The sequence below is a fragment of the Hypomesus nipponensis genome, chromosome 27 (assembly GCF_054491055.1).
Source record: "Hypomesus nipponensis isolate SF chromosome 27, ASM5449105v1, whole genome shotgun sequence".
Classification (NCBI taxonomy): domain Eukaryota; kingdom Metazoa; phylum Chordata; class Actinopteri; order Osmeriformes; family Osmeridae; genus Hypomesus; species Hypomesus nipponensis.
In genome coordinates this window covers 2,563,011-2,585,833 of record NC_140387.1, presented here as the reverse complement: position 1 = coordinate 2,585,833, position 22,823 = coordinate 2,563,011, and the positions used below count along the sequence as shown (strand labels likewise).

The following is a 22,823-nucleotide window of genomic DNA, read 5'->3' as shown; positions in this document are numbered from 1 at the left end:
ATTGACGTCACTAATAAGACTGTAGAAAAATCTAGAAAAACTTCTGGAGAGAGAAGAGCAAATGCGTAACCTTACCAACCTGGGAGAGGAATTGGAATTCTCAATCAGCAACACGGTCTTATATAACATCACACCTACCTCACATGTACAAAATGATAATTCAAAACCTCAAGAGGAATTACTCAAGAGCATAGGAATTTGAAGCTTGCACAAACTGCCCTGATATCTCTACGTTCAACGCCAGTGGTGACCCGTCTCTGAGACACTAATCAGAAACACATGGGCCAACATGTGTCCATTATGCAATTTGACGCGTGAGCCCTCTCTCCTATGGCTCACTTCTCTCTGCTGGCGAAGCAGATCACGGTCAGGTCAGGTGACTGGTCAAGTCCGCAAAGAGGAAGAAACTTAAGATGGCGGTTGCCAGTGTCATCACGTGATCAATGGCTTCATGGCAACCAAACCGATAACCAAACTTAAAAGGTCTTATCCCCAGGTTGTGATCACACAGCCTGTGTGGTCAGATGCCTGCAGAGCTTGATCCTTGTGTTCCATCAAAATATGGACCAAACATTTGTACAAGATGTAAATAGACCCAGAAATGTTTGTACTAAAATGCATGTATTTACAAAGATTTTTATTAATCATCTTAAACTTTAATCATGTGGACGTATCCCATTACATTCATATCTCCAACAAGTTGTCAGAAACAGTGAAATGCCTGCAAGACACTTGACCCTTGTAAAACATTTAAATGCAGCGCCTCTATGAAATTACACTGGTCAAAGATTCAAAAATTCCCTCATACTTAGTTTACACCAGATCTGAATGGATTGAGTGTTCTAGAAGTGATGGTATAAAAAATGACAAGCAGGGAACATGCATCACTACAGTATACCAGGCAGATGAAGGTCTGAGATGCATTTGACCATAACTCCATTGTAAAGGCACATAGGTGGACTAGTACAAATCCCAATATAAACTATGGCAGAAATAGTCCTTTTTCTGATTAAACATTATTTTGAACGCTGCATAAATATCCGGCAACTCAATACTTGATCTGATTGCACGAGAATGAAATTAGTGTGACTAATGGTAGTCGCACCAATTTCTCCTACAAGTTATTTATCTTAATACTTTGACTGCGCTTCGTCTGAATTGAAGTCTTAAGGCACAAAATCTACAGTACTGTTCTCTCCTAACTCTGGCTTTTGCCTGAGAATGACACATGCCACCAAAAACCCTGGAGGCCCCAAATATCTAAAACACAAGACAATTTTTGGATGCACAAACCCAGCTCCACATTAGAAATATGACTAATATTCTGCCACTATGGGTGCTACAAGGCAGGGTGTAAAGCACTAAGGGAGAAGTACAAACAAAAATGGTCACTTCCAAAAACAGAACCACAGATAAAAAGGCATATGGCAGGACAACCTACACTAACCATGAGATGTTAACATTTGCTTTTTCAATAAAAAAAACAAGTTTCCCAGATCTTCAAACAGCCTGTAGACAAGTGACATTTGATTTAAAATTACAACAAACATTTGTGATGCTAACCCAATAGAAAACCATTCAAAACTGCCAAGTGCCAAACCTCCCACAAATCACTAGAATATTCCATCCCCTCAGTGACATAATATGCAAGTGGCTCCTCATTGGCCAGCAGCTGGTGGATTCCGACTAGTTCGGAGCAGAACAGAGTTCCAAAGCTACAACCACTACCCTTGGAAATAACAGTTCCGTGTTCTCAGTCTGAAGTTCCATTTCTCTCTATACACCAGCAGGAAGGAGTCCGACATCCTCATGCCTTGAACAGACCCAGGTGTGCGGTCTGGATGAGGTCTGAGTAAAGAAGGTTTCAGTGGTACGAGTTGAAGTCCCTTTTGTAAAAAAAAAAAAGGCACCATCTTTGTTTTCATGTGTGTGGACGTGCACGAGCGAGTGGCGTTGGGGTCTCAGTCCACATCACCCTGCAGGAGAGGGGTCTTTTCGCTGGGTGAAGTGTCTACACTGGCATCCAGGAGCGTCTCACATGGTTTGATCTGTCAGGATTAGGAGAAAGAGAGAACCCATAAGGAACCGCAGGGGCGGAAGGCCACGAGTCAGGACAAAAATAATATTACAGGAAGTTACTGGTGAGGGGAAAAAAAACAAACACAGTACAAGGTCATCCCAAACAAGCTGAAAACAAATCTTCCACAGTCTCCCTCTGAAGAGTCTCTGCCCGGTCTTGACAACAAAAAGACTGATAACAAGTTGAGAATCTAAAGATATCCAGCACAGCTGTTAAACGTTTACATGTGACCTCGTAGGGAACAGACAAGGCCAAACCCACAGAGTAGGTGTGTGGCAGTTGAGATGCTCAACACCGCTGTCACGAGTCACATTCAAACCACTGCATACAGCCAAATTGAACAGTTGCACGTGAGATGGAGAATCATTGTAGCCTGTGTGACTTTATGCAGGAAATCCCCTGAAAACACATTCATTCCTCCACCGGTGATAACGATTAGCCAGGGAATTGGAGGACGGGTTGATGGGAGGCCATTTATTGACGCAAGATTGTGTAAAAAAACACAAACTTAAGGATCAGTTAACCAAGTTAAGACAGACAGTCTCAGCTGAAAGGTTCAGTAGAATAAAATGTTTATGGTACAAATGGAGACCCAAACTGCAATTAGAGTTGTCCAAATCCATGAAGCCGTTTTGAAGATGGAGGACAAATGTGATCCGCGCCGCGTTTGTGTGTGTGTGTGTGTGTGTGTGTGTGTACTTACACCCACCTGTGTCTTTCATGATAAATTTGTCCTTCTGAGTTTCATGGGCCTCTTTGGCATTTACAGTGTCTTTATCGGTCGCCTGGAAGATAACCAGAGATCAACCAATGGGAGAAGCCACAGATAATCAGAGGGTGATTGGAGTCGTGTAGGGTCAGGGTTGGTTTAGGCTGGTGGCTCATCCTTCAGTCAGATGCGTGTGTGTGTGTGTGTGTGTGTGTGTGTTCATGCAGTGCAAGGTGTTCCGATTTAAATGCTGGATTTCAAGATGGCCATGCAGAGGACACATGCAATCGGTTAAGGGTACACCCCTTATGGACAATCATGACCAATCAAATTGGACTTGGGAATGGGATTGAGAGTTAATCAGTGTCGCCATCCAATCCCAACAGGATATTGCCTCAGGAGGAGACGAGATGAAACCATCACATTTCTGGTAACAACCAAAACTCCCACATCTGCTTGGGAATCGATTAGGAACTTAATGGACTGATCTTGATTCGATCGTCACAGTGAAGTCACGGATGCTTGCAATGGGCTGTATCAATCAGGGGAGGGTGCTCCAATTCTGGAGAGCGACGTGTGAGAAACTCAACCACCACTGATCTCCAGACCTCAGGTCTGAACAAACTACCTCAGAATCAACACAGATGAGAATCTGTTCAGGCAAATCATATTCCTCAACACTTCCTGATTTGGAAGATTGAGGGGGGGGGGGAACGAGAGGGCGGGGCTAGTGACAAACCCCAGGGTTCTGTATAACTGTAGACTCGATTGCTGCCGACTTGGCGTTCTGCAAGAGAAGCACATTCAATCCTGAATCCCAGTGGGTACAGAAAGCAGCACATTCGGACTTCACCCTCCGTCACATCTGAAAATGTCTGATTATATATCCAAGTCTACAATAAACCCACCTTGAACTAGATAACAAGTCACACCATAAGGTGTTGACATTAAATAGGTACTAACATAACACATCAGCTGGTCCCTCCTTCACTGATAAACCCCCATCTTAGCCAATACAAATCTCCAATACCACACTATACATTAACGCATAGATAAACACTAGAACACAGTTCCGGACAAGCAGTATTTACACAACCCTTTAATCACTGCTCTATCGCTTTGAAGAGACCTCTCAATGCCCCTTGCGCTTCTGGTGAATACAGAGCCATCACTGCCAGTCAAAGATCCACTACTGCCCGAGTCTCCTAGTGTCTCTTACAAGGTCCGTGAGCATCTGTAGCAGACGACTGTCAAGGAGGACTAGTTAGTAAATGCATGCGGCACTGTCAAAACACAAACCAATGACAGCTTCCGGTCATTCTCTTCTCACTTGTTTAGTAGTGGCAATCCGTCCATAGCGAAGAGCATCCAAATGCTGTTACACTAAAACATGCACAAGGCCTGAGCACACACATGCATCTTCAAACACAGTCCATGCCGTGTGGAGACAGTCCTACCTTGTGTCCAAGTCCCAGCAGTATAGCTCCCAGGACAGTGACCAGGCCCAGGCCGATGAAGGTGTACTGCATGTACTCCATCACTGCTGGTAACACCACCAGGTTAGTGTGGAACGTGTCCAGGATGGGACCATCGATGTATCCACTCTGACAGACACAGACGATAGACAGACAGACAAAGGTCCAGAGGTGGCTATATTAGAGAGCTAGGTTAGGCAAATGTAATGACATTTACATTATTACATTTAGCAGACGCTCTTATCCAGAGCGACTTAGTCAGTACAGGGACATTCTCCCCCCCCTTGGGACAAGGACACAACGTAATTTTACACGGCCAGGAATCGAACCAGCGACCTTCTGATTACTAGCCCGATTCCCTTACCGCTCAGCCACCCGACTCCCATGACAAGTGTGTGGTACACATACCTCCTGAAACCAGATCATGGGCATCACCACATCGGAGATCTTCCCAGTCTCGCTGCAGGGACAAAGACAGGGTCACACACGCGCAACAGAACCAGCACACACCAGGACTGCAGAACCCTTGGTCCTGCAGGTTCTCAAATCATGGCAGCTGATAGTGGAGTCGTTGTAAACTTGCGGGAGATTAGATTAGGGTCCAAACAACATTAGGGGTATGGCGAGGGTGAGAGGAAGGTTGAGGGCTTGGTAGATCAGAGTGGAGGTAGGCTGCCTTACGTGATTCCTGAAACGGTCTTCATGAACAAGTTGAGCTGCAGACGGATGGAGACATTCAGAGGGACGCCCGTCTCCTGAAGGGGGGGGGAAACACAGTATACTTTAGGACTCAGACAAGAGTAAGAAAGGATTCTCTTTTCCAAAGAGATATCGCTTGCATGTCTTGGAGGTCCTCCACAAACTTCTGTCCACTTGCCTTCAAGCTTGACAAATCACCAGTGTTCAGTAACATGGCTAACAAATGTAGTTTAAAAAACAAACAAAAAACAATTTAAAAAAAACAGTGTGAACCACCAGATTCTCTGCATGTTATATTCTGCCCCAGTGTCATCGTGTGGAGGAAGGTGGCTGAATAAACACCCATTTTATACTTGGTCCTCCTATATTGCAGAGAAATGATAATAAAAAAAGGTAAATCAGACATTTAGCCATGACTGCCACACAGGACAAACATACCTGCTGTCAAGGTTCTCAGGTGAGATTGTTTTGGTTATGTACAGAAGCTACTCATTTACTGGTGATCAGCCAAGAGATTTGAATACTGGTGATAAGCAGTTAGACGTCCAGAGTGTCAGCAAAAACACATTTACACCCGCTGGTTGAAAATGGCCATTATGGGGGGTTATTTAGACTGATGAAGGCTCAAGGAGAGTCTCCAGCCCAGGCTGAGGCTGCAGATCTAGGACTGGCCCTCAGTTGAATCTCGTCACTGGAACAGGGGAGTGAAATACTGGCTGTGTCTTGTGTTTACACGCTATGAAACTCCTTACTGACATGTACCAGACTGAAACAATTCAGTAATTGAACATTTGCTTGCCAAAAGAAAAATGGGTCACCATGTTCCTTTAACACATGCCCTGCAATTCCGTTCCGATGGGGGAGGATTTTGCTGAAACAAAACGTAGCCTAACAATTTGATGACGTGTGGCTTGACATCTAAAAGACAACTTGGCCCCCGCCTCTACATCGTCAACACAATCTGAGGATAAACTGTTCAGCAGTTGTGGTTCTGGCTTGGCCCATGCTGAGCCTCGATCTTCCCCTGAGAGGACCAGTGGTCTCCTGCAGTGTTTTAGCACCAGACTGTTAACCCAACCCTGGGGACGCCTCCCTCCTGGATCGCATTCCTCAAGTCTAGAACGCGTAATCCACTCACCTGGGAGTGATGCCTGCATTAGGACTGCAGGTGTGCATGCAATAACTCCCTATAACTATAACTCAACCAGCAACAGGCCTGAGCAGTTGGAACAAGTGGTAGAGGGTTTGCCTGCAGCTGAACGGCCCAGAGCCCAGAATCATGATTAAGATCTTATAAGTTGATTAGCTTCCCAACGATATGGCAAACATGACTGAGGTTATGTAAACATTTTGGCATGGCGGCAAAATTCACAGAGGCCTTAGTAGGGTGTCAGTAGGGAGTCAGTAGGGAGTCAGTAGGGAGTCAGTAGGGAGTCAGTAGGGAGTCAGTAGGGAGTCAGTAGGGAGTCAGTAGGGAGTCAGTAGGGAGTCAGTAGGGAGTCAGTAGGGAGTCAGTAGGGAGTCAGTAGGGAGTCAGTAGGGAGTCAGTAGGGAGTCAGTAGGGAGTCAGTAGGGAGTCAGTAGGGAGTCAGTAGGGAGTCAGTAGGGAGTCAGGTGGCTGAGCGGTTAGGGAATCGGGCTAGTAATCAGAAGGTTTCCTGTTTGATTCCCGGCTGTGCCAAATGACGTTGTGTCCTTGGGCAAGGTACTTCACCCTACTTGCCTCGGGGGAATGTCCCTGTACCTACTGTAAGTCGCCCAGTATAAGAGCGTCTGCTTAAACACTAAATGTAATGCGAGTATGATGTTAAATTATATTGTACAGTACATGCAGAGCAACCATTAACATGCCACTTGTCTCAAGGGCACAAATGATCAAAAATCAAAAAACAAAAAAAAACAGAATTCCTTCCAGGGCCCAACCCTGAAGGCCCAATCAAAACATTACAGCTTTGTTTTATGGTCAGTTTGTTTAGTGGCCATTCAGTTAATTACACACTGAGCCAATCTGATATTAATGGATTGTAGTTTCACACCGGACACATTCATCTTCCAAAGTGTTTCTAGGAAGTTGCTGTACTTGAATTGACTGGGAGGGCATTCGTGCAAATTTAAACAAGTCAGGTATGCTATGATTGAGTGTTCTCATCTGTCTGTGCATGGGTTAATGTAGAGCACTAAATATTTCCAGGTATCTATCCACCTCAATCCTTTGAACCATGACTGGACAAAAAAAAAAACCAACTAATCTCAACTCAGATAAGATCCACAACCGATCTGATAAGAGCCCATGTTTACGCAACCAATTTAGATAAGTCGTTTAAAAAAGCCTCATTTCCCCATTTAGGAGTGCATAACGCATTTAACCATCGCATAATTATAAATGCATCATATGACTGACGTCCCATCTGCGCTCGTGGGGTTAGGTAAAGCTTAAGGCCCATCACAGTTACATCATCACAACTATAAAGCCAATCTGTACCCTGGATCTGTGAACGGATTCAACAAAAAGTTGATTGCACTAGTCCAAAAGAAATGGGAATAAGTCTGTGCTTGTAGGACTTAAGCAATTCCAATCAGGCATTTATAACCCTTACCCAATCAGCTGGTCATTATCCTGAATGACCTCATCGATGCATGTTATCTTCTAAGCTGGACTGACAAACCCAATTAGAATATGGTCTGACAGATCAATGTGATTTCCCCAGGACAGCTGGTTCTGGGATGTAGCGCGCAAGTGTGGATGGTGGATGTGTGTGTGTGTGTGTGTGTGTGAGCGCCTCACAGGGTGGATGTCTATGAAGAGTCCATGCTTCTCCTCTGTGGGGTGGAGGCCATGGACGTAGCTCTGCAGGACGGGGTCAGCGTTGAAGAAGTGAGGATGGGAGATGAACACCGGAGAGTCTGAGAAAGTGACACACACATTAGGAAAAGAGACGTTTTGGTGCCTGGTTAAAAACACAGATCGCCAATCTTCACTTCAAAGCATTCACTACAAAAAAAACACCACTGCTTTAGATAAGTGTCTGCCCACTGAATAAAATTTTATGCAAATACCAAACCGGGTGAAATCAAGGGTCAACTTGGTCTTCATGAATCTTTGTATCGGCTCCACTTGACCAATATTAGATATGCATACAATACAATGTCTATTGTTTGTTGAAAACCCATGATTGGTTACAGAACTCCTTCAACTGTCCCTGTGTGTGTGTGTGTGTGTGTGTGTGTGTGTGTGTGTGTGTGTGTGTGCACACACTCACTTTGTCTGCAGCTGCTGACATTGAGGATGCCAGACTGCCGGCAGGGACAGAAGCCTGCATTGGGAGCATAATCGCTTCCGTTGGCAAACAGGGTTGTGGGAGCCACAAAGCGATACAGGGGGATCCCCTTCATAACCCCAGGACGCTGGTACACCAACTCCATGGACCTCAAATAGGACAGGAGTGAGCAAGTATGAGAGGTGTAAGAGACAGTTTAAGGAGTGTCCAGATGCGAGTGTGTGTACATTTAGCATTTACATTGTCATTTAGCAGACGCTCTTATCCAGATCGACTTACAGTAAGTACAGGGTCATTTCCCCCCCCCCCCCCCGAGGCAAGTAGGGTCAGGTGCCTTGCCCAAGGACACGTCATTTGGCATGGAATCAAAGCGGCAACCTAGCCCCGATTCCCTAACCGCTCAGCCACCCGAGTCCCATGTATACCTGCAGGCGTCTGGACTGTAGAAGGGGAGGGTGGACTCCGGGGTCATGAAAGGGGGCCACATCTGTCCCGCCGTCCCGTTGATCATGTTACACTGAGGGGTCTTCCAGTAAGGCAGCTGAGCAGGGCGACCGAGAAAACCACATCAACGCCACACTACCTTCCTTATCTACGTCTAAACACTCGTTTAGAGAGGCCTTATCTTCTGTTAAGTCGGCCTTAATGCCTCACCGTCGTTAAACCATTCCACGAATCCACTTTATGGACCTTCCTTATGTCATCCCTGCCAGTGTGAACGGTGAACAGACCCGTGTTAGAGTTGTTAAACTGAGGGAGGGAAATCAAAAATACAGGATGTTTACTTTTTAGTTTGTACATTGACACGAGTTAACACCAAATCGTGGAAAAGCGAGCTTGTAACCCGACACCTGCTTTCGTCACCCGCCAAGCGAGCGCAAGACAAGAGAAACTGAAAGCGATGTCCCTTGTCACTCACCTCTGAGAACAGGCCGAACTTGCCGCTGGAAGGCAGCATTCCCGGAAGCCACTTGTTGAGGAAATCCACCAGCTTGCTGTCGTATCCCCACATCAACTCACCCACCGGCTTGGACAAGAAGGGCCCTTCGTTGAAGGTCTTGAAGGTGGTGCTGATCATCAGGCGCACAGCGTAAGGCATTTTCTCCATCATGACTGCTGCCCCCTGTTGGTGGGAGGGAGGAGAACAATGAGGTGATAAATGGCACAGAAGAAGCACATACCGAAAGGGGGGGGGGTGCATTGGAGACGCAAGAAAAGTGGATGACCAGTTACAGAGACTCAAGGACACAAGTGTTACATTTCCTGGCTATGAAAACAAAACAAAAAAAGGTAGTCAACACAAACAAGATTGACAGAGCTAAAAAGGGTCTAACTCTTTTCAGCAAACAAGAAAACAACAAGGGCTATTCTAAGTTTGACATGTATTCAACAGAAGCTAGGTATAACAATTTCAAGGTGTGTTTTGGGTTCTTACCAACACCAACATATTGGGTATGGTGACCACGTCCGACTCATTCCCCACAGACATGTCGGGCTCAAAGTAATAGGATCGATACTCCAGATACGACACTGTCTCGTTGGCATGGAAAGTGATGTTTTCCTTCTGGATACGCTTCCTGAAATGACACAAATCTTGCTTTAAAAATGTTTTCCAATTCTGTAAGCATATATTCCCTCAAGAGTAGGATGGCTGAACTGTGTGGAATGAGAGGGGAATAAATTTAAATGGACGGGGCGAGGGAGGGAAAGTAGAACAGAACTGGAGAAAAGTATTCTCTCATCTCATTTGAATTCAGCATGTGGCCATGTGGTACAATTGTGAGTTTAAGGGCTTTCGTTAAAATCCCAAGAATCCATGATGTTCTAATCAAGTGTAACAATAAGCCCACCAAGTCAACTCCATATGCCCGCTTCCACGCACACAGCCAGAAATCCAGAACCCTTCTTCTGGTTTCCACAGTGTTGACCTACATACAGGGTACTGTATGGACCTTCAGTCAAAACCACCATCAACCCAAAACGAAATGGTACATATACCATTAGGTTACGGTACAAGACACAGACCTTTGCCCTCTGAGTTACGACCCGTTTGGAGAACTTGTGCAAAAGGGACGCTGTACATATGGAGTTCTTGAAAGCAGTTTAAATTATTTACATTAGCCAGCAACACCCAAATTCCACATGCCAACTTGACAGAGCACAGGTCAACAGTTGTTTAAAAACGTGCAAAGATGACTATTTAGCATAAACTGTAACTAAACTTGGTAAATGTCAGGAGCCTAGCCAACACAGCTGTGACAGGGAAGAAGCTTCTATATTGAACAGGTGCATGAGTGTATTCAAGTCCAAGCGACAATAATTAGACTGAAACATTTGTGAACCGATTCCTGGTCCGTTGTCTGAGGTGAATGTTGGGGATGACAGTTCTTTGCATAGCATCTGCAAGTAACCCAACACCAACTGTGAGGCAAGCAAGCATGCCGTCTGCCCATTCTTGCTGTAAACAGCGTTGGGGAAGCAAACAGCTAAACCGTTTGCTTTACAGCTAAAGACCCTGGACATTTCTATTCAATTCCTCCTTCCACTTGGGTCAGATTTCTCCTAGAGCAGATGGTATGTACAGCCCCAGGTTAGGAGTAAGCCAGTTCCTCTGTACGGGGACCAGACACATGGATCAGGGTCTGCATGTTCATTGCTGCCAGGGCACGAATTCCCTCTCAAGACTGCTGAACTCGCGCAACAACCCACACAACGCCAATTGCCTCGTTAGATAAGCGGAATGAAATTTCAAGTGGGAAATCAACATCGGGAATTGGGTTAACATTGCTTTCATTTAGCAGGCTACTTCCAGCCAAACCAAATATGTTTTATCTGCGCTACCTATCCAGGGTTTGCCTAACAGGTTTGGGTATGTGGTTTGCACGCAGTCACCTGTATACATAGGGGCCTTTCTGTTCCACCATAGGCTTCTCTCCCAAGAGGATTTCTTTAGGGTTGAGAACGTTGAAGAAATAAACAGACATGAAGAAGGGAACCGGGACATCTTTCCACATCGTGTATGTCATTTCATTACTCGGGTCAATCACTGTATTCTATCAGAGAGAAAGAGCAGAACAATTGGAGTAAATCTCGACAGTTTTAACAAAGTATTTTAACAAAGTTTGAAATCGTATTACATGAAAATCACTGGGTCACTTTTTAGTTAACAAATTGATAGAAAACACATTTGGTTAGTGTGCTTTTAATTATAAAAAGCAATGCAAAATAAAAACCAATGGTCAGAACGTTGCGTTGAGCTGTAATTGGTGTTAGTGACTGAGCAGCAAAACTGCAGGATAAAACAAGTAGCCCTAATAAATTCAACATTTAAAAGCCTATTCCCTTAACGCTTGCATAACTTTGTCTTCCATAATGTCTCTGGGTTTCTTTATAGCCTAGCGACTTTCTAGTGTCAATCTATCAGTTCCCTAAAGGCAACTCATTCCACAGCAAAACGTATAGGTGGATTAGAGTGAATGGTTTTCTAAACGTAGCTAGACTGAGATTACTTGGCTACCATGTACATTTGACTCAATTACTACATAAGAAATCAGACAATGCAACGGTGAATCAAGACCACAATATCCTGTTATGGAACTATTGAGAAAATTATGCGAAAGGTTAGTAAAAAGACATTCTATACTAAAAAGTCATAGTAGCTACGGTAGTCCCTATTTGACTTACCTTTACAATTTGGTCGTCAATAATTACTGGTCCAACAAACACAAGAACTGTCCCAAAAACCACTGTCAGAATTCCTGCGACTAAAAACCCAACAGCCACCTTCGTTCTGTTCACAACCATGATCACTGATTGACCGAGTCTTCGAACAAGTTCAAGTCAATAACAATTGATAACAAAACACAAACTGTAATGGATGAAGTCCACGGCTTTGTTCGGAGCAATGTATCGTTTGACACTGGCACGGCAGGAGTCAAAGTCGACAGAGTAATTTGAGTTGCCACTGCCACTTCAATGTCGAAAAGCCTTCCCTAACGCTCCCACTTAAACAGAGGGTCTAACCTCAATGATTTGGATCCAGATGGTCCAAATTGCTCCAGTAGCTGTTTTTATTAAGGTGATTTGGCCACACCTCCGGTGCGCAGAGATTTATGGGAGATGTAGTCTGTGGGTCGAAAAGGGCTCGCTGAGTAGTTCAAGTAACAGTTTTATGTAATTGTGCAACAACAGGTCTGACACGTTGTATTTGTGCTACACAACAACACATAGGATAGGCTATTATAAGATCAACTAAATGTAGAATGATAATAAGACTAGCCCACCTAGGCTTCGAACCTAATAAAAATTGACTAATAAGAATTCTAAGAATACGTTTGAATCCTCAAACCTTCATTCATTGCAGGTCGCTGAGAAGGACCCATGAAAAATGGGTTAGAGTAAAAAAAAAATGAAAAAGAATCCCATGTGAGCAGAAATGTCCTTAAAATGATTCCTACTGTTAGTCTGCTATTTAAAATGGAAGTAGGGTGGCCATTTAGAAAACCGACAATCGCACACTAAACCACAGATTAGGGTTGATATTCACAGAGCCGACCACATCTTTATCCATAGACTTGGTAAATTTGGGTGATGAAGGGCTTTACTTTCAGTGAGCATACTCATGACCCATCCGCAAGTTGGAGGGAACAGACGGTATAAGAAGTCAATTTACTAAGACAGTTGGTCATCTGACAATCTCTGTGAAATTGCCGATTCTGTACTACGCTGTAAGCGTCAAAGCAGGACTTGTTGTTTGAAAGGTTAATTGAGTCTGGAACAAGTTTACTGTCACATGTCTTCCTGTCTAAATGCTTATGCAAGCATTCTGAGGGCACACTAAATAATAATGCCCACGCACACCCCAGTTTTAAACACATGCAGTTCAATCACAAGGGGTTCTGCCCAAGAGTTCCGTTAGGATCGGTTCAAACTATTTATTTGATACACAAAAAGTAGGCTATAGGGCCGAACACAGGCTATGGATGCCGCAGTATAGGCATTGCAGCCTATTTCGATTTTGAAAGAAACATTTATGTAGAATATAAATTTCATGTATCCGATCACTTATTCGACCGCTGTTTTCACTTCCACATGTGATTCCTACTTCCAAGTCACAAGGCAGCTTATACAACTTCACACATGACACAGTGGATCCTGCAATGAGACTTGGAAGCAATTATTAATTGCATTATTAATGGCAGACTCGCATTTATGCATATCCTCAATAATTATAGCCTATCGCATCCTTATTTTTTGTGATTGATTCAGTTGTGATCGAGGGGAGGAAGGACGGGAGAAGTGAACGTTCGAGACGCACCTCCGGTACTGTAGCAGAGAGGCTGATCAACCTAATTCAGCCGACAAACTAGAAACCCCAAATATGACCGTCTCAGCCAACTCTACGGTCTCAGCTGGCCCCTTGGCCCGTCGGATGCCGTAGAACGCCCCCTATCTTCCTAAATAGGTTGCGCGTGCACAAAATAATTATAACGACATTATATATAAATACATAAAATATATTTTTTTAAGTACATATTCATCACAGTTTCTTATCGATAAATCAAAACAAAGCATCGTCGTTATATCTTTTAAAATACTTAAACACGATTGTCTCCTGCATCCACGACGTCGCTGTTACGTCAAATTAAAGCGACCGAAACACGTGTGAAAGCTACAGAGATGGCTGACAAGTTGCAGTTCCATGAAATGGGTTTGGATGATCGCCTCTTAAAGGTAAAAAGTGTTGCCTGTCATTGTGGCGAAATTGTCCACCTAATTATGGAAACTAAAAACATTAACCTACGGAAAGAGAAAGAGGCAGATTAAACGGCTGGCTTTTAAAATGAGGCATAGCTCGTTAGCTAGCTCGCCAGCTACAATTAGCAAGTCAGCTAGCTAGCTAAAGCAAGCGATTCAAATCACTATTACTTAATGATACAAGCCTAAATGAACACCAAGCGACGCCAATTTAAACCCTACACGTGTGCAATGACTCGCCGGTTTAAATGGGTTAACCTACATTCCATTGTTAGCTAGCCAAAAAGTTACTGGCTAGACACAACATAAGGCTCAGCTAAAAGGATGTAACCACAGTAGGTATGATGTGTTATATCATGTATTGCCATTTTTGTAATGATTTAACTCAGGCGCTCGCAGACTTGGGCTGGGCTCAACCAACTTTGATCCAGGAAAGAGCCATCCCTCTGGCTTTAGAAGGAAAAGACCTTCTGGCTCGAGCCAGGACTGGGTCTGGTAAAACAGCTGCTTACGCCGTTCCTGTCATACAGCGGATCCTTGCCTCTAAATTGGTGAGACATTATCGACAAGACATCATGTGAAACATTTCGATAAAGACACCGGAGGAGCGATGCATGCTTTGTTCTTGTAAAAGTGACATTTCAGCGTGGACATTTTACGTGGTTGCGCTAATACTTGTTGTTGTTGCTCTTGCGTTTAGAATGTCCGCGAGCAGGCCGTGAGGGCTCTAATCCTGGTGCCAACGAAAGAGTTAGGCCAGCAGGTTCAGATTATGATTCGTCAGTTGACGGCCTTCTGCGCCAGGGATGTCCGAGTGGCTGACGTCTCGGGCAAGGCTGATCTGTCAACCCAGAGGTCAGTCTTCAGGAACAACCCCGGGGGCAGTTCTAAAAGCTTGTGTGACAGACAGAGCTAATTGTATTTATGCTCGGAGGGAAATTCTGATGTTACAGCACCTCCAATAAAACTGTTTTCACAGTATTGCCACAATATTTCACAGTTTTTGAAACCACGGTTATGGTATGGTAGACATGATGCACTGTTTGTAATTCTCAGGTTCTTTTCAGACTACTTAATTATATTTGTCCTCACAGCTATCAAAAATGATTCAATCGTCTAATTTGTGCTTGATGCTGGCTGTTGATGTGGGCAGGCCTATCCTGATGGAGAAGCCTGACGTGGTTGTAGGGACCCCGTCTCGTGTCCTGGCCCACCTGAAAGCCCAGAACCTGGTCCTGCACTCGTCCCTGGAGACCCTGGTCATAGACGAGGCGGACCTGCTCTTCTCCTTCGGCTTCGAGGCCGACATTAAGAGCCTGCTATGGTGAGAGGAACACACGTGAGGTGTATACAGACACACGCTCATGCTCAAACTACACACACACACACACAGAGTCCCATTCTATCACCCAGTCGGTCTGTTGACGCATACTCTCTACTTTGTGTCCCCCGCCGCAGTCACCTGCCTAAGATCTACCAGTCCTTCCTGATGTCTGCCACTTTCAGTGAGGATGTCGAGGCCTTGAAGGAGCTGGTGTTGCATAACCCTGTAAGAGGAACTCTTAACACGCACCCCCCGCGTCTGTCTTGGTTTGGCCCCCTCCCCTCCTAACCTGTCCCCCCCTCCCATCTCCTAGGTGATCCTCAAGCTCCAAGGCTCCCAGCTCCCAGACAGCAACCAGCTGCAGCAGTACAGCGTGCAGTGTGAGGAGGAGGAGAAGTTCCTGTTGATATACACGCTGCTGAAGCTGCACCTGGTGCAGGGGAAGACCCTGGTGTTTGTGGGAGCGGTGGACAGGTGCTACAGACTCAAACTGTTCCTGGAGCAGTTCAGCATACCAGCCTGCGTGCTCAACTCTGAGCTGCCCGTCCAGTCAAGGTAAGGGGAGGCTAGGTGGGGTGGATGGATAAAGGTCCTAGTGGGTCACCGGGTGGAGGGCGAACCACATGTGCTGAGGCAGCAATGCAGCGGTCCGGGTTTGATCCCTGCTTGAAGTCATTTCTGCATGTTTATAACTGTCTCTAACGACATCTCTGTAACCGTTTCTGTTCAATGATCCCACAAAAATGCCCCAAAATATCTCTCTCTATTTATATATTTGTATACATATATCTATAATATATATATATAAAAAAAAAAAAAAAAGATCAGATAAGACGTTTCTCTGATTCTCCGTCCCCCTCCATGCTTCCTCCTTCTCCAGGTGTCACATCATCACTCAGTTCAACCAGGGCTTCTACGATTACATCATCGCCACTGACGAGCAGGGTTTAGCTGATCCCACCGCAGCAGCACAGACCACCGACGGGAAAGGGAAGAAGAAGAAGAAGAAAAACGCAGGGAAAGGAGGAAGGTATGAGATGATTCATCCTGGACAGGAAATGAGGGGGGTGAAGTCAGAGGAGTCAGATGGCTGAGCGGTTAGGGAGTCGGGCTACTAATCAGAAGGTTGCCGGTTCGATTCCCGACGGTGAAAAAATGACATGTCCTTGGGAAAGGCACTTCACCCTACCTGCCTCAGGGGGAATGTCCCTGTACTTACTGTAAGTCGCTCTGGATAAGATGTCTGCTAAATGACTAAATGTAATGTAACTGAAAAGTCAGCAAATAGTGTGTCATTTAGTTACCTAAGGTCCTGTACATTAATTGTTTTATTTGAGCACGATTAGTGTGTGGTCTCGGTTGAGGAGTGGTTTTGCGCCCCTAAAAGAACAGGAGGTAGCAACTCTTTGCGTCTGGAGTGGACTGCTTGTTAACCTCTGGATGTCGCTGTTTGCAGAGTCAAGGACAAGGAGTATGGAGTCTCCAGAGGGGTGGACTTCCAAAATGTCGCTAACGTCATCAACTTCGACTTCCCCGATTCAGTAGAGTCCTACATACACCGAGTGGGACGGTAAGTTCATCTGCACTCTGAAATATAAACGAAGGCTACTAAAAATTTCAAGTGATGTGATTGAGATGATTTCTAGGGCTACTCTAATCCGGTCAAAATTTTTTCATCTTGGCTGAGAAAAATCTTGTTTCGTGTGCAGATTTGAGTTCTTCATGAAATGACTCCTTATGTCTTGATAAAGTAAAAGACTTTGTCCTGGTCTGTGCCCTCTCACAGAACGGCCCGAGCAGACAACCAGGGCTCAGCGCTCACCTTCGTCACTCACACACAGCTGGCGCTCCTGAAGGAGGTGGAGGACGCCCTCACTGGAGGTACACACACACACACACACACACAGAGAGACAGACAGACAGACAAGAGAGACACCACAGACAGACAAGAGAGACACCACAGAGAGACACCACAGACACACACAAGTTCCTTTAGCTGGAAACAAATAGGAGAGTCAGGAATGTGACGGTGGTCTCAGCTGTTCCAGCTGACGGGCTGACTGGATCTTCTCTTGTCAGACAACGCTGAATCCGCCGTGAAGCCTTTTGGATTCAAGATGGAGGAGATCGAGGGCTTCAGGTACAGGTGTCGGGTACGTGACGTTACGGATTAACTACACAGGCGTGCGTTTCGATTATCTCACTGTCCCAGTGAGGTGTTCAGCTCCTGTACTCTACAAACAAGCCTTCTGTGTGTTTCTGTTTAGGACGCCATGCGGTCGGTAACCAAGCAGGCAGTGAGAGAGGCCAGACTGAAAGAGATCAAACAAGAACTGCTCAACTCAGAGAAACTAAAGGTGGGTGTAATGAAACGAGCATGGCTATAGATTGTAGATTACCAGAGTTTGAAAACACCATAAACACTTCTTTTTTTTTTTTTTTGCTGTATGCTTTCTGCAGTTGTATAGTATGAGCTTGTGAATTGTACAAATTTAAGTTGATTGTCTCCTTCTCCAGCCTAATAGATGATGTTTTGTAAGTGATGATTTTTGCTGACACTGATTCTGTCGCCTCACAGACGTACTTTGATGACAATCCTCGAGATCTGCAGTTACTGAGACATGACAAAGATCTGCACCCTGCTATCATAAAGCCCCACCTGAAGAACGTCCCAGATTACCTCAGTAAGACATGACTGATGCATGTAAAAACCACAGAACCAAATATTCAGCATAATGAAGGACTTAAATATAAATGACACACGTGAAACAGCTATAGTAATGTTGTTGATCTCTCTCAGTTCCACCAATGCTGAGGGGTGTGGCCAACTCTTTCTTGGGAAAGAGGAAGAAGAGGAGAAACGACAAACCAAAACCAGCAGGTGTCATAAAGACTCCCTTTAAAGTGAGTATAATTTTTGGGGGGAAACAAATGTTATATGTTGTCGTTTTTTTTTTTTTTTTCTTTTTTGGAAGTGATGTGTGGTCTGTAAGTTGAATGTAAAAATGAAATGTGTGTGGTGTGACATTATACCATGACCCAACCCTAACCCTTCCTTTTCACGTCACCTGCAGAAGAACCTCAGAGGCAAGAATCCCCTGAAGACTTTCCGCTTCACCGGAGGAGCCAGTAAAGGGGTTGGTCGTGGGGCAAGTAAAGGGGCTGGTCGAGGGGCAAGTAAAGGGGCTGGTCGAGGGGCCAAGGCCGGCAAACACTAGGCTTCAGTGTACACCAATAAAGGACTTTTCAATATAAACTCAATGATGGACCTCCGTTCCGTCAGAGGCTGAAGGTCCACCAGGAAGAAGGTCACCCGTCGGATCGGTCGCCTGGTGTTGAGTTGGAAATGTTTTGTTTGGAAGTGCCTTTCTCTGTGAGCGCAGCATGTTTGAATCACTAAGGACTCTGTGTGACGCCGGACAGTCGGTTCTGTCTCAGCCTCAGACCGGGTTCTCTGTTTCTGTCCTGACGGAGTTTCCGATGCTGTTTTCAGAGTTGTGCTCTGTTTGAGAGAGTCTGCTATTACAGATTTTGTAATTAATATTAAATGGTTCACATTTGTATAAAATAATACATGCTCTTATGTGTATTAGTTATTTGTCAATGTATCTCGCCTCAATTCTTTGAGAATCGCTTTGGATTTTTGAAGAAAATAAAACAAAAATATAGTATCAATTGAATAATTTATTTAATCGTAATGACAATTTCAAATTGTTTCACTTGTAATACAATGTATGGGTAAGAGGACTGAGAACGTTTGAAATGAAGTAGAAGATAAAGCAAACATTTCTCCATGTATGGTTTGTACTCTGGTGAATACTCCATTGTTGATGGCTATATTGAGTAGATGTAGAAAATGTGGCACGTTAAACAAAGAAGGCACAAAGATAGGTAGATAGGCCTGCCAGAACAATTAGAGTTTAACAAGGTAACCCCTCATTTATACAGATATAGAAAGACTACTTTAAGAAACATTACCATTTAGTATACAACTGTTGCTGTCTGCATAATAAATGTGATCAAAGAACCAAACACTCATCTTACATTTCAGGTCTTGGGAAATGTCCATCGCCTTGTTTGAACCATTTCTCACATGTATGAACTCAATACGGCCCAGATTTAATTCATGTAAAACACTCACACATTTAAGGCTTCAGACGTCATTCTGCATGTACGCAGAAGGCAACTGGTTTCTAAATCGTGTACTTTCACAACATCAGGAATGTCTAGAATTCAGCCAGTAGCAGCTTGATGCACCTCGCGATCAAGTCACATTCATTTTGTTCTACAAACTGGTTACACAACTGATCATCCCACTATTTTCAATGAACAGCACTTAATTGAATCCCAAATGCAATACTGAACAAACCACCATCACATCTCATCGCCATTAGACAGATATGGGTAATCTTTGGGGTAAGATCCCTCACAGAGCTTTGACATACGCAGCCTATCAACTCACAGTTTGACAACCACACACGCGCTGCTCAACGAGACAGCCAATCAAAGCACAGGACATTGGAGTGTCTTCAAAAACAGGGAGTTAAAACCAGAGACAGAGCAAGGTGAAAGCCATCAGTCTACAGTTTGAACCCTCACTTTCACATGAGGACATACAGCTACTGGAAACCAACATTGAGATTGACCCTCTCTGTTCCTCACACAGCCCTGCTGACTCAGGGCATGTTCAGTGAGACCAGGGAGAGAGACCAGGGAGGGAGACCAGGGAGGGAGACCAGGGAGGGAGAGAGTAGTGAGACAGGAGGAGGGTCCAGGAGGAGCAGATACGTCCAGCAGCTCTACATGACTTTGCAGCAAGAGTTCTGCTTCCGTGCCTGGGGCGCACACACACACACACACACAGAGAGGATGTCAGACTTTGCAACTAACTCTCTTTACAATCAATATCACAAAGGGCTTCACAGTTGCCCAATGGGTCAACGTCAGAGATTCAACCTACACAGAAAACGAAGAAAAACTAGAAATTGTCTGTATGATGGTACGGTTACATATTCACACCTGGAGAGTGAAATGAAGAAATGTCATCTGAAAGGATATTGTACTTACGGTCTTGTAGAAGGCTTTGGACTGATTGCCCAGGTGTTCCGACTTTTGCACCAGATCATCCAGCTTCTCCCCTCTCTCCAACAGAGACTCCATAGTGTTGTGCTGAAGAGAGAGAGAGAGAGAGAGAGAGAGACAGACAGAGAGACAGAGAGAGAGAGAGACAGAGAGAGAGAGACAGAGAGAGAGACGGACAGAGAGAGAGAGAGACAGAGAGAGAGACGGACAGAGAGAGAGAGAGACAGAGAGAGACAGAGAGAGAGAGAGAGAGACAGAGAGAGAGACAGAGAGAGAGAGAGAGACAGAGAGAGAGACGGACAGAGAGACAGAGAGACAGAGAGAGAGAGAGAGAGAGAGAGAGACAGACAGAGAGAGAGAGAGAGAGAGAGAGAGAGAGAGAGAGAGGGCCGTCAGCCGACCAAACACACCACCAGGCCTGGGAACCACACTGTTTACTGTTTACGTCAAAGCAAACCAACCAGAATGATTTTGGTTTCGTCCAGTTCAGCTTGCACTTTGCTCATGGCGTCCGCTTCTCTGGGATTCTATAAAACACAAACACCGCAGGGAGCTTGTTCACATACTAATACGTTGTTTTGAACTCTCGAGTATATATATGGAAATATATAGAAAAGTAAAGATGAATACAGATGGAGTTAGATATAATGGAAGCACATGCAGGTCGCTGGTTCGATTCCTGGCAGTGCAAAATGACGTTGTGTCCTTGGGCAAGGCACTTCACCCTACTTGCCTCGGGGGGAATGTCCCTGTACTTACTGTAAGTCGCTCTGGATAAGAGCGTCTGCTAAAATGACTAAATGTAAATGTGGTACCTGGTACTTGGCCAGATAGCTGTCTAGGGCTGTGTACTGGATGGTGTCAGGAGATCCAGAAGGCCAGTCAATACTGCCCACCTGCCTGGAGAACTCCTCTAGGACCTGGGAGAGAAGAGATCAGCGCATTAGAGGACTTGGAGGAGGAGTCTACTGCCTTGGTCACACAGCATGCATAATTATAATCTCTTAACGCTCTTTTCTTTGTAAGTCCTTGCTTTGTCAACAATTTGAGATAGATTTATGCTATATATAGAACATGTTTATCTGTAAATAAACGTTGTGCTTCCTAATGGCTTCCCGATAAAGACCTGTAAGAAGTTCTATGCAACAGTAATGCCAAATCACATGACCATGACATAATAACACCTTTGGTTGTCACATAAGCCTTCAGTTAGAATAGCCCCTTCAGTTGTCTGTTGAGAAGTGAAAACGTCAAGTCTTACCTTGTCTAGCAGGGTAAAACAGACTCTCGAGGGGTATTCTCCATCCGCAATCACCACTGCTCCCAGGTTGTCATTCCGCACATAAACATGACACAGGTACTCTGAGAGAACACACATACACACGGACTTTTAGACTAAGCAAGGTCCTGGGTTCGATTGCCGCTTTGCGTTCGCCTGCTGCAAAACACATTGCGTGTTTTCGACAGTCAAATTCACAAACCTTGTTCTTTGACAGAAGCTCTACTGCCAACCGATGAACGTTCCACGATCAGTGCACTGGTGAATGTCATGAATTCCTGAACACTGAGACATACAAATCAAAAGAATGAGTATGTGTCGGATAAATTACCCATCATCCAAAAGACCAGAATATGATCGCAAAATGCCATATGCTACCGATAACAACATACGACACTTGGAGCAATTTGTCAACTACAACTCATTAAAATTAATTTGGCGAGGAGACACGACTTAAAGACTCACCTAGACCGCTGGAAAAAGCTGAAGGAAGACAGGTCATAAGCAGCCTTGAGCAAGTTGGACTTGGTGGTCCCCTTGTATAGCACACTCAGACTGTACAGTTTCATTCTGTTTTCTTAAGCAACAGGGAGAGAATGCTTAAAACAACTTGGCTGACAGCTACATTTTTTCAGTCAGCGTTTTAACCAGCTGATGAGTTCGTGTGTATTTACTATTAATGTAACTCAGTGTTCTCTAGTTATATGACAGTAGCACTGGGAAAGCTAGAACTACTTTAACTGGTACACGAAACACGTAGCTTATCTGTTTTAATCAAAATGTACGTACCTTGTTCTTTTCTCTTTCCAAACTTGACCAGCTGTTTTATCCCGAAAGTAAGACCAACTGAGACAGCGCTAGCGGGTAGTAGCTAAACTTGTGGGTAAGCTAACGTAACAATAGCTACCTGTGGAGTTTCAGGGAAATACTTCGTTTGTTGGGACGGGTGTTTCGGTAGATTAAATAATTCGATAACAAATATTTTCGCGTCAAGGTAGTCTTTTTCAACAACAAACCAAATTGAAATAACTTTATATCGCTAAAGCTGTCGTTGTGATTACCTAGCAAGCTCAGCTATGTACAAGACTTCCAATAGCATTATGGAATAGCCACATAGCCGCTTGTCCGTACATTTTGCGC

The 22,823-nt window shown here is 44.6% G+C and overlaps 3 protein-coding genes across 4 annotated transcripts; 1 reads left to right on the top strand and 2 right to left on the bottom strand.

Moving 5' to 3' along the window:
• Positions 1-622: 622 nt before the first annotated feature.
• On the bottom strand, positions 623-12,329 carry scarb1 (scavenger receptor class B, member 1). 2 transcript variants are annotated; one of them, XM_084693698.1, is made up of 13 exons: positions 11,926-12,329; positions 11,134-11,294; positions 9,677-9,818; positions 9,161-9,364; positions 8,896-8,991; positions 8,667-8,782; positions 8,224-8,390; positions 7,749-7,867; positions 4,946-5,019; positions 4,673-4,724; positions 4,247-4,393; positions 2,790-2,865; positions 623-2,048 (listed from the first exon to the last, which is right to left on the bottom strand). In XM_084693698.1, exons 1-13 carry the CDS (start codon positions 12,043-12,045, stop codon positions 2,035-2,037), a joined length of 1,488 nt encoding a protein of 495 aa, XP_084549824.1. In that variant the 5' UTR covers positions 12,046-12,329; the 3' UTR covers positions 623-2,034. The 2 variants fall into 2 exon arrangements, with proteins under 2 accessions (XP_084549824.1, XP_084549825.1); XM_084693699.1 differs by lacking the exon at positions 2,790-2,865 and having other exon boundaries at positions 11,926-12,325.
• A 1,558-nt stretch (positions 12,330-13,887) lies between these two features.
• Positions 13,888-18,997, top strand: ddx56 (DEAD (Asp-Glu-Ala-Asp) box helicase 56). The gene is made up of 14 exons (XM_084693248.1): positions 13,888-13,974; positions 14,388-14,549; positions 14,699-14,853; positions 15,152-15,322; positions 15,457-15,547; positions 15,636-15,877; positions 16,203-16,352; positions 16,779-16,892; positions 17,109-17,203; positions 17,402-17,475; positions 17,590-17,679; positions 17,901-18,006; positions 18,123-18,226; positions 18,397-18,997. The coding sequence occupies exons 1-14, from the start codon at positions 13,921-13,923 to the stop codon at positions 18,538-18,540; spliced, it is 1,752 nt and encodes a 583-aa protein (XP_084549374.1). The 5' UTR covers positions 13,888-13,920; the 3' UTR covers positions 18,541-18,997.
• On the bottom strand, positions 18,994-22,789 carry ykt6 (YKT6 v-SNARE homolog (S. cerevisiae)). Its single transcript, XM_084693257.1, has 8 exons — positions 22,473-22,789; positions 22,149-22,260; positions 21,886-21,968; positions 21,666-21,766; positions 21,220-21,324; positions 20,866-20,931; positions 20,390-20,491; positions 18,994-20,157 (listed from the first exon to the last, which is right to left on the bottom strand). The coding sequence occupies exons 2-8, from the start codon at positions 22,250-22,252 to the stop codon at positions 20,122-20,124; spliced, it is 597 nt and encodes a 198-aa protein (XP_084549383.1). The 5' UTR covers positions 22,253-22,260; positions 22,473-22,789; the 3' UTR covers positions 18,994-20,121.
• Positions 22,790-22,823: the final 34 nt, after the last annotated feature.

Coding starts and splice junctions, on each gene's coding strand:
- scarb1 (XM_084693698.1), bottom strand. CDS start 12,045: ATGGTTGTGAACAGAACGAAGGTGGCTGTTGGGTTTTTAGTCGCAGGA. Junction 8,391..8,666: donor TACAGTCCAGACGCCTGCAG/GTATACATGGGA, acceptor GTCCTATTTGAG/GTCCATGGAGTTGGTGTACC. Junction 7,868..8,223: donor TGTCAGCAGCTGCAGACAAA/GTGAGTGTGTGC, acceptor TCACTTTCTCAG/ACTCTCCGGTGTTCATCTCC.
- ykt6 (XM_084693257.1), bottom strand. CDS start 22,252: ATGAAACTGTACAGTCTGAGTGTGCTATACAAGGGGACCACCAAGTCC. Junction 20,932..21,219: donor GCTATCTGGCCAAGTACCAG/GTACCACATTTA, acceptor TGTGTTTTATAG/AATCCCAGAGAAGCGGACGC. Junction 20,158..20,389: donor CCAAAGCCTTCTACAAGACC/GTAAGTACAATA, acceptor TGTGCGCCCCAG/GCACGGAAGCAGAACTCTTG.
- ddx56 (XM_084693248.1), top strand. CDS start 13,921: ATGGCTGACAAGTTGCAGTTCCATGAAATGGGTTTGGATGATCGCCTC. Junction 15,548..15,635: donor AGCTGGTGTTGCATAACCCT/GTAAGAGGAACT, acceptor CCCATCTCCTAG/GTGATCCTCAAGCTCCAAGG. Junction 17,476..17,589: donor GCTTCAGGTACAGGTGTCGG/GTACGTGACGTT, acceptor GTTTCTGTTTAG/GACGCCATGCGGTCGGTAAC.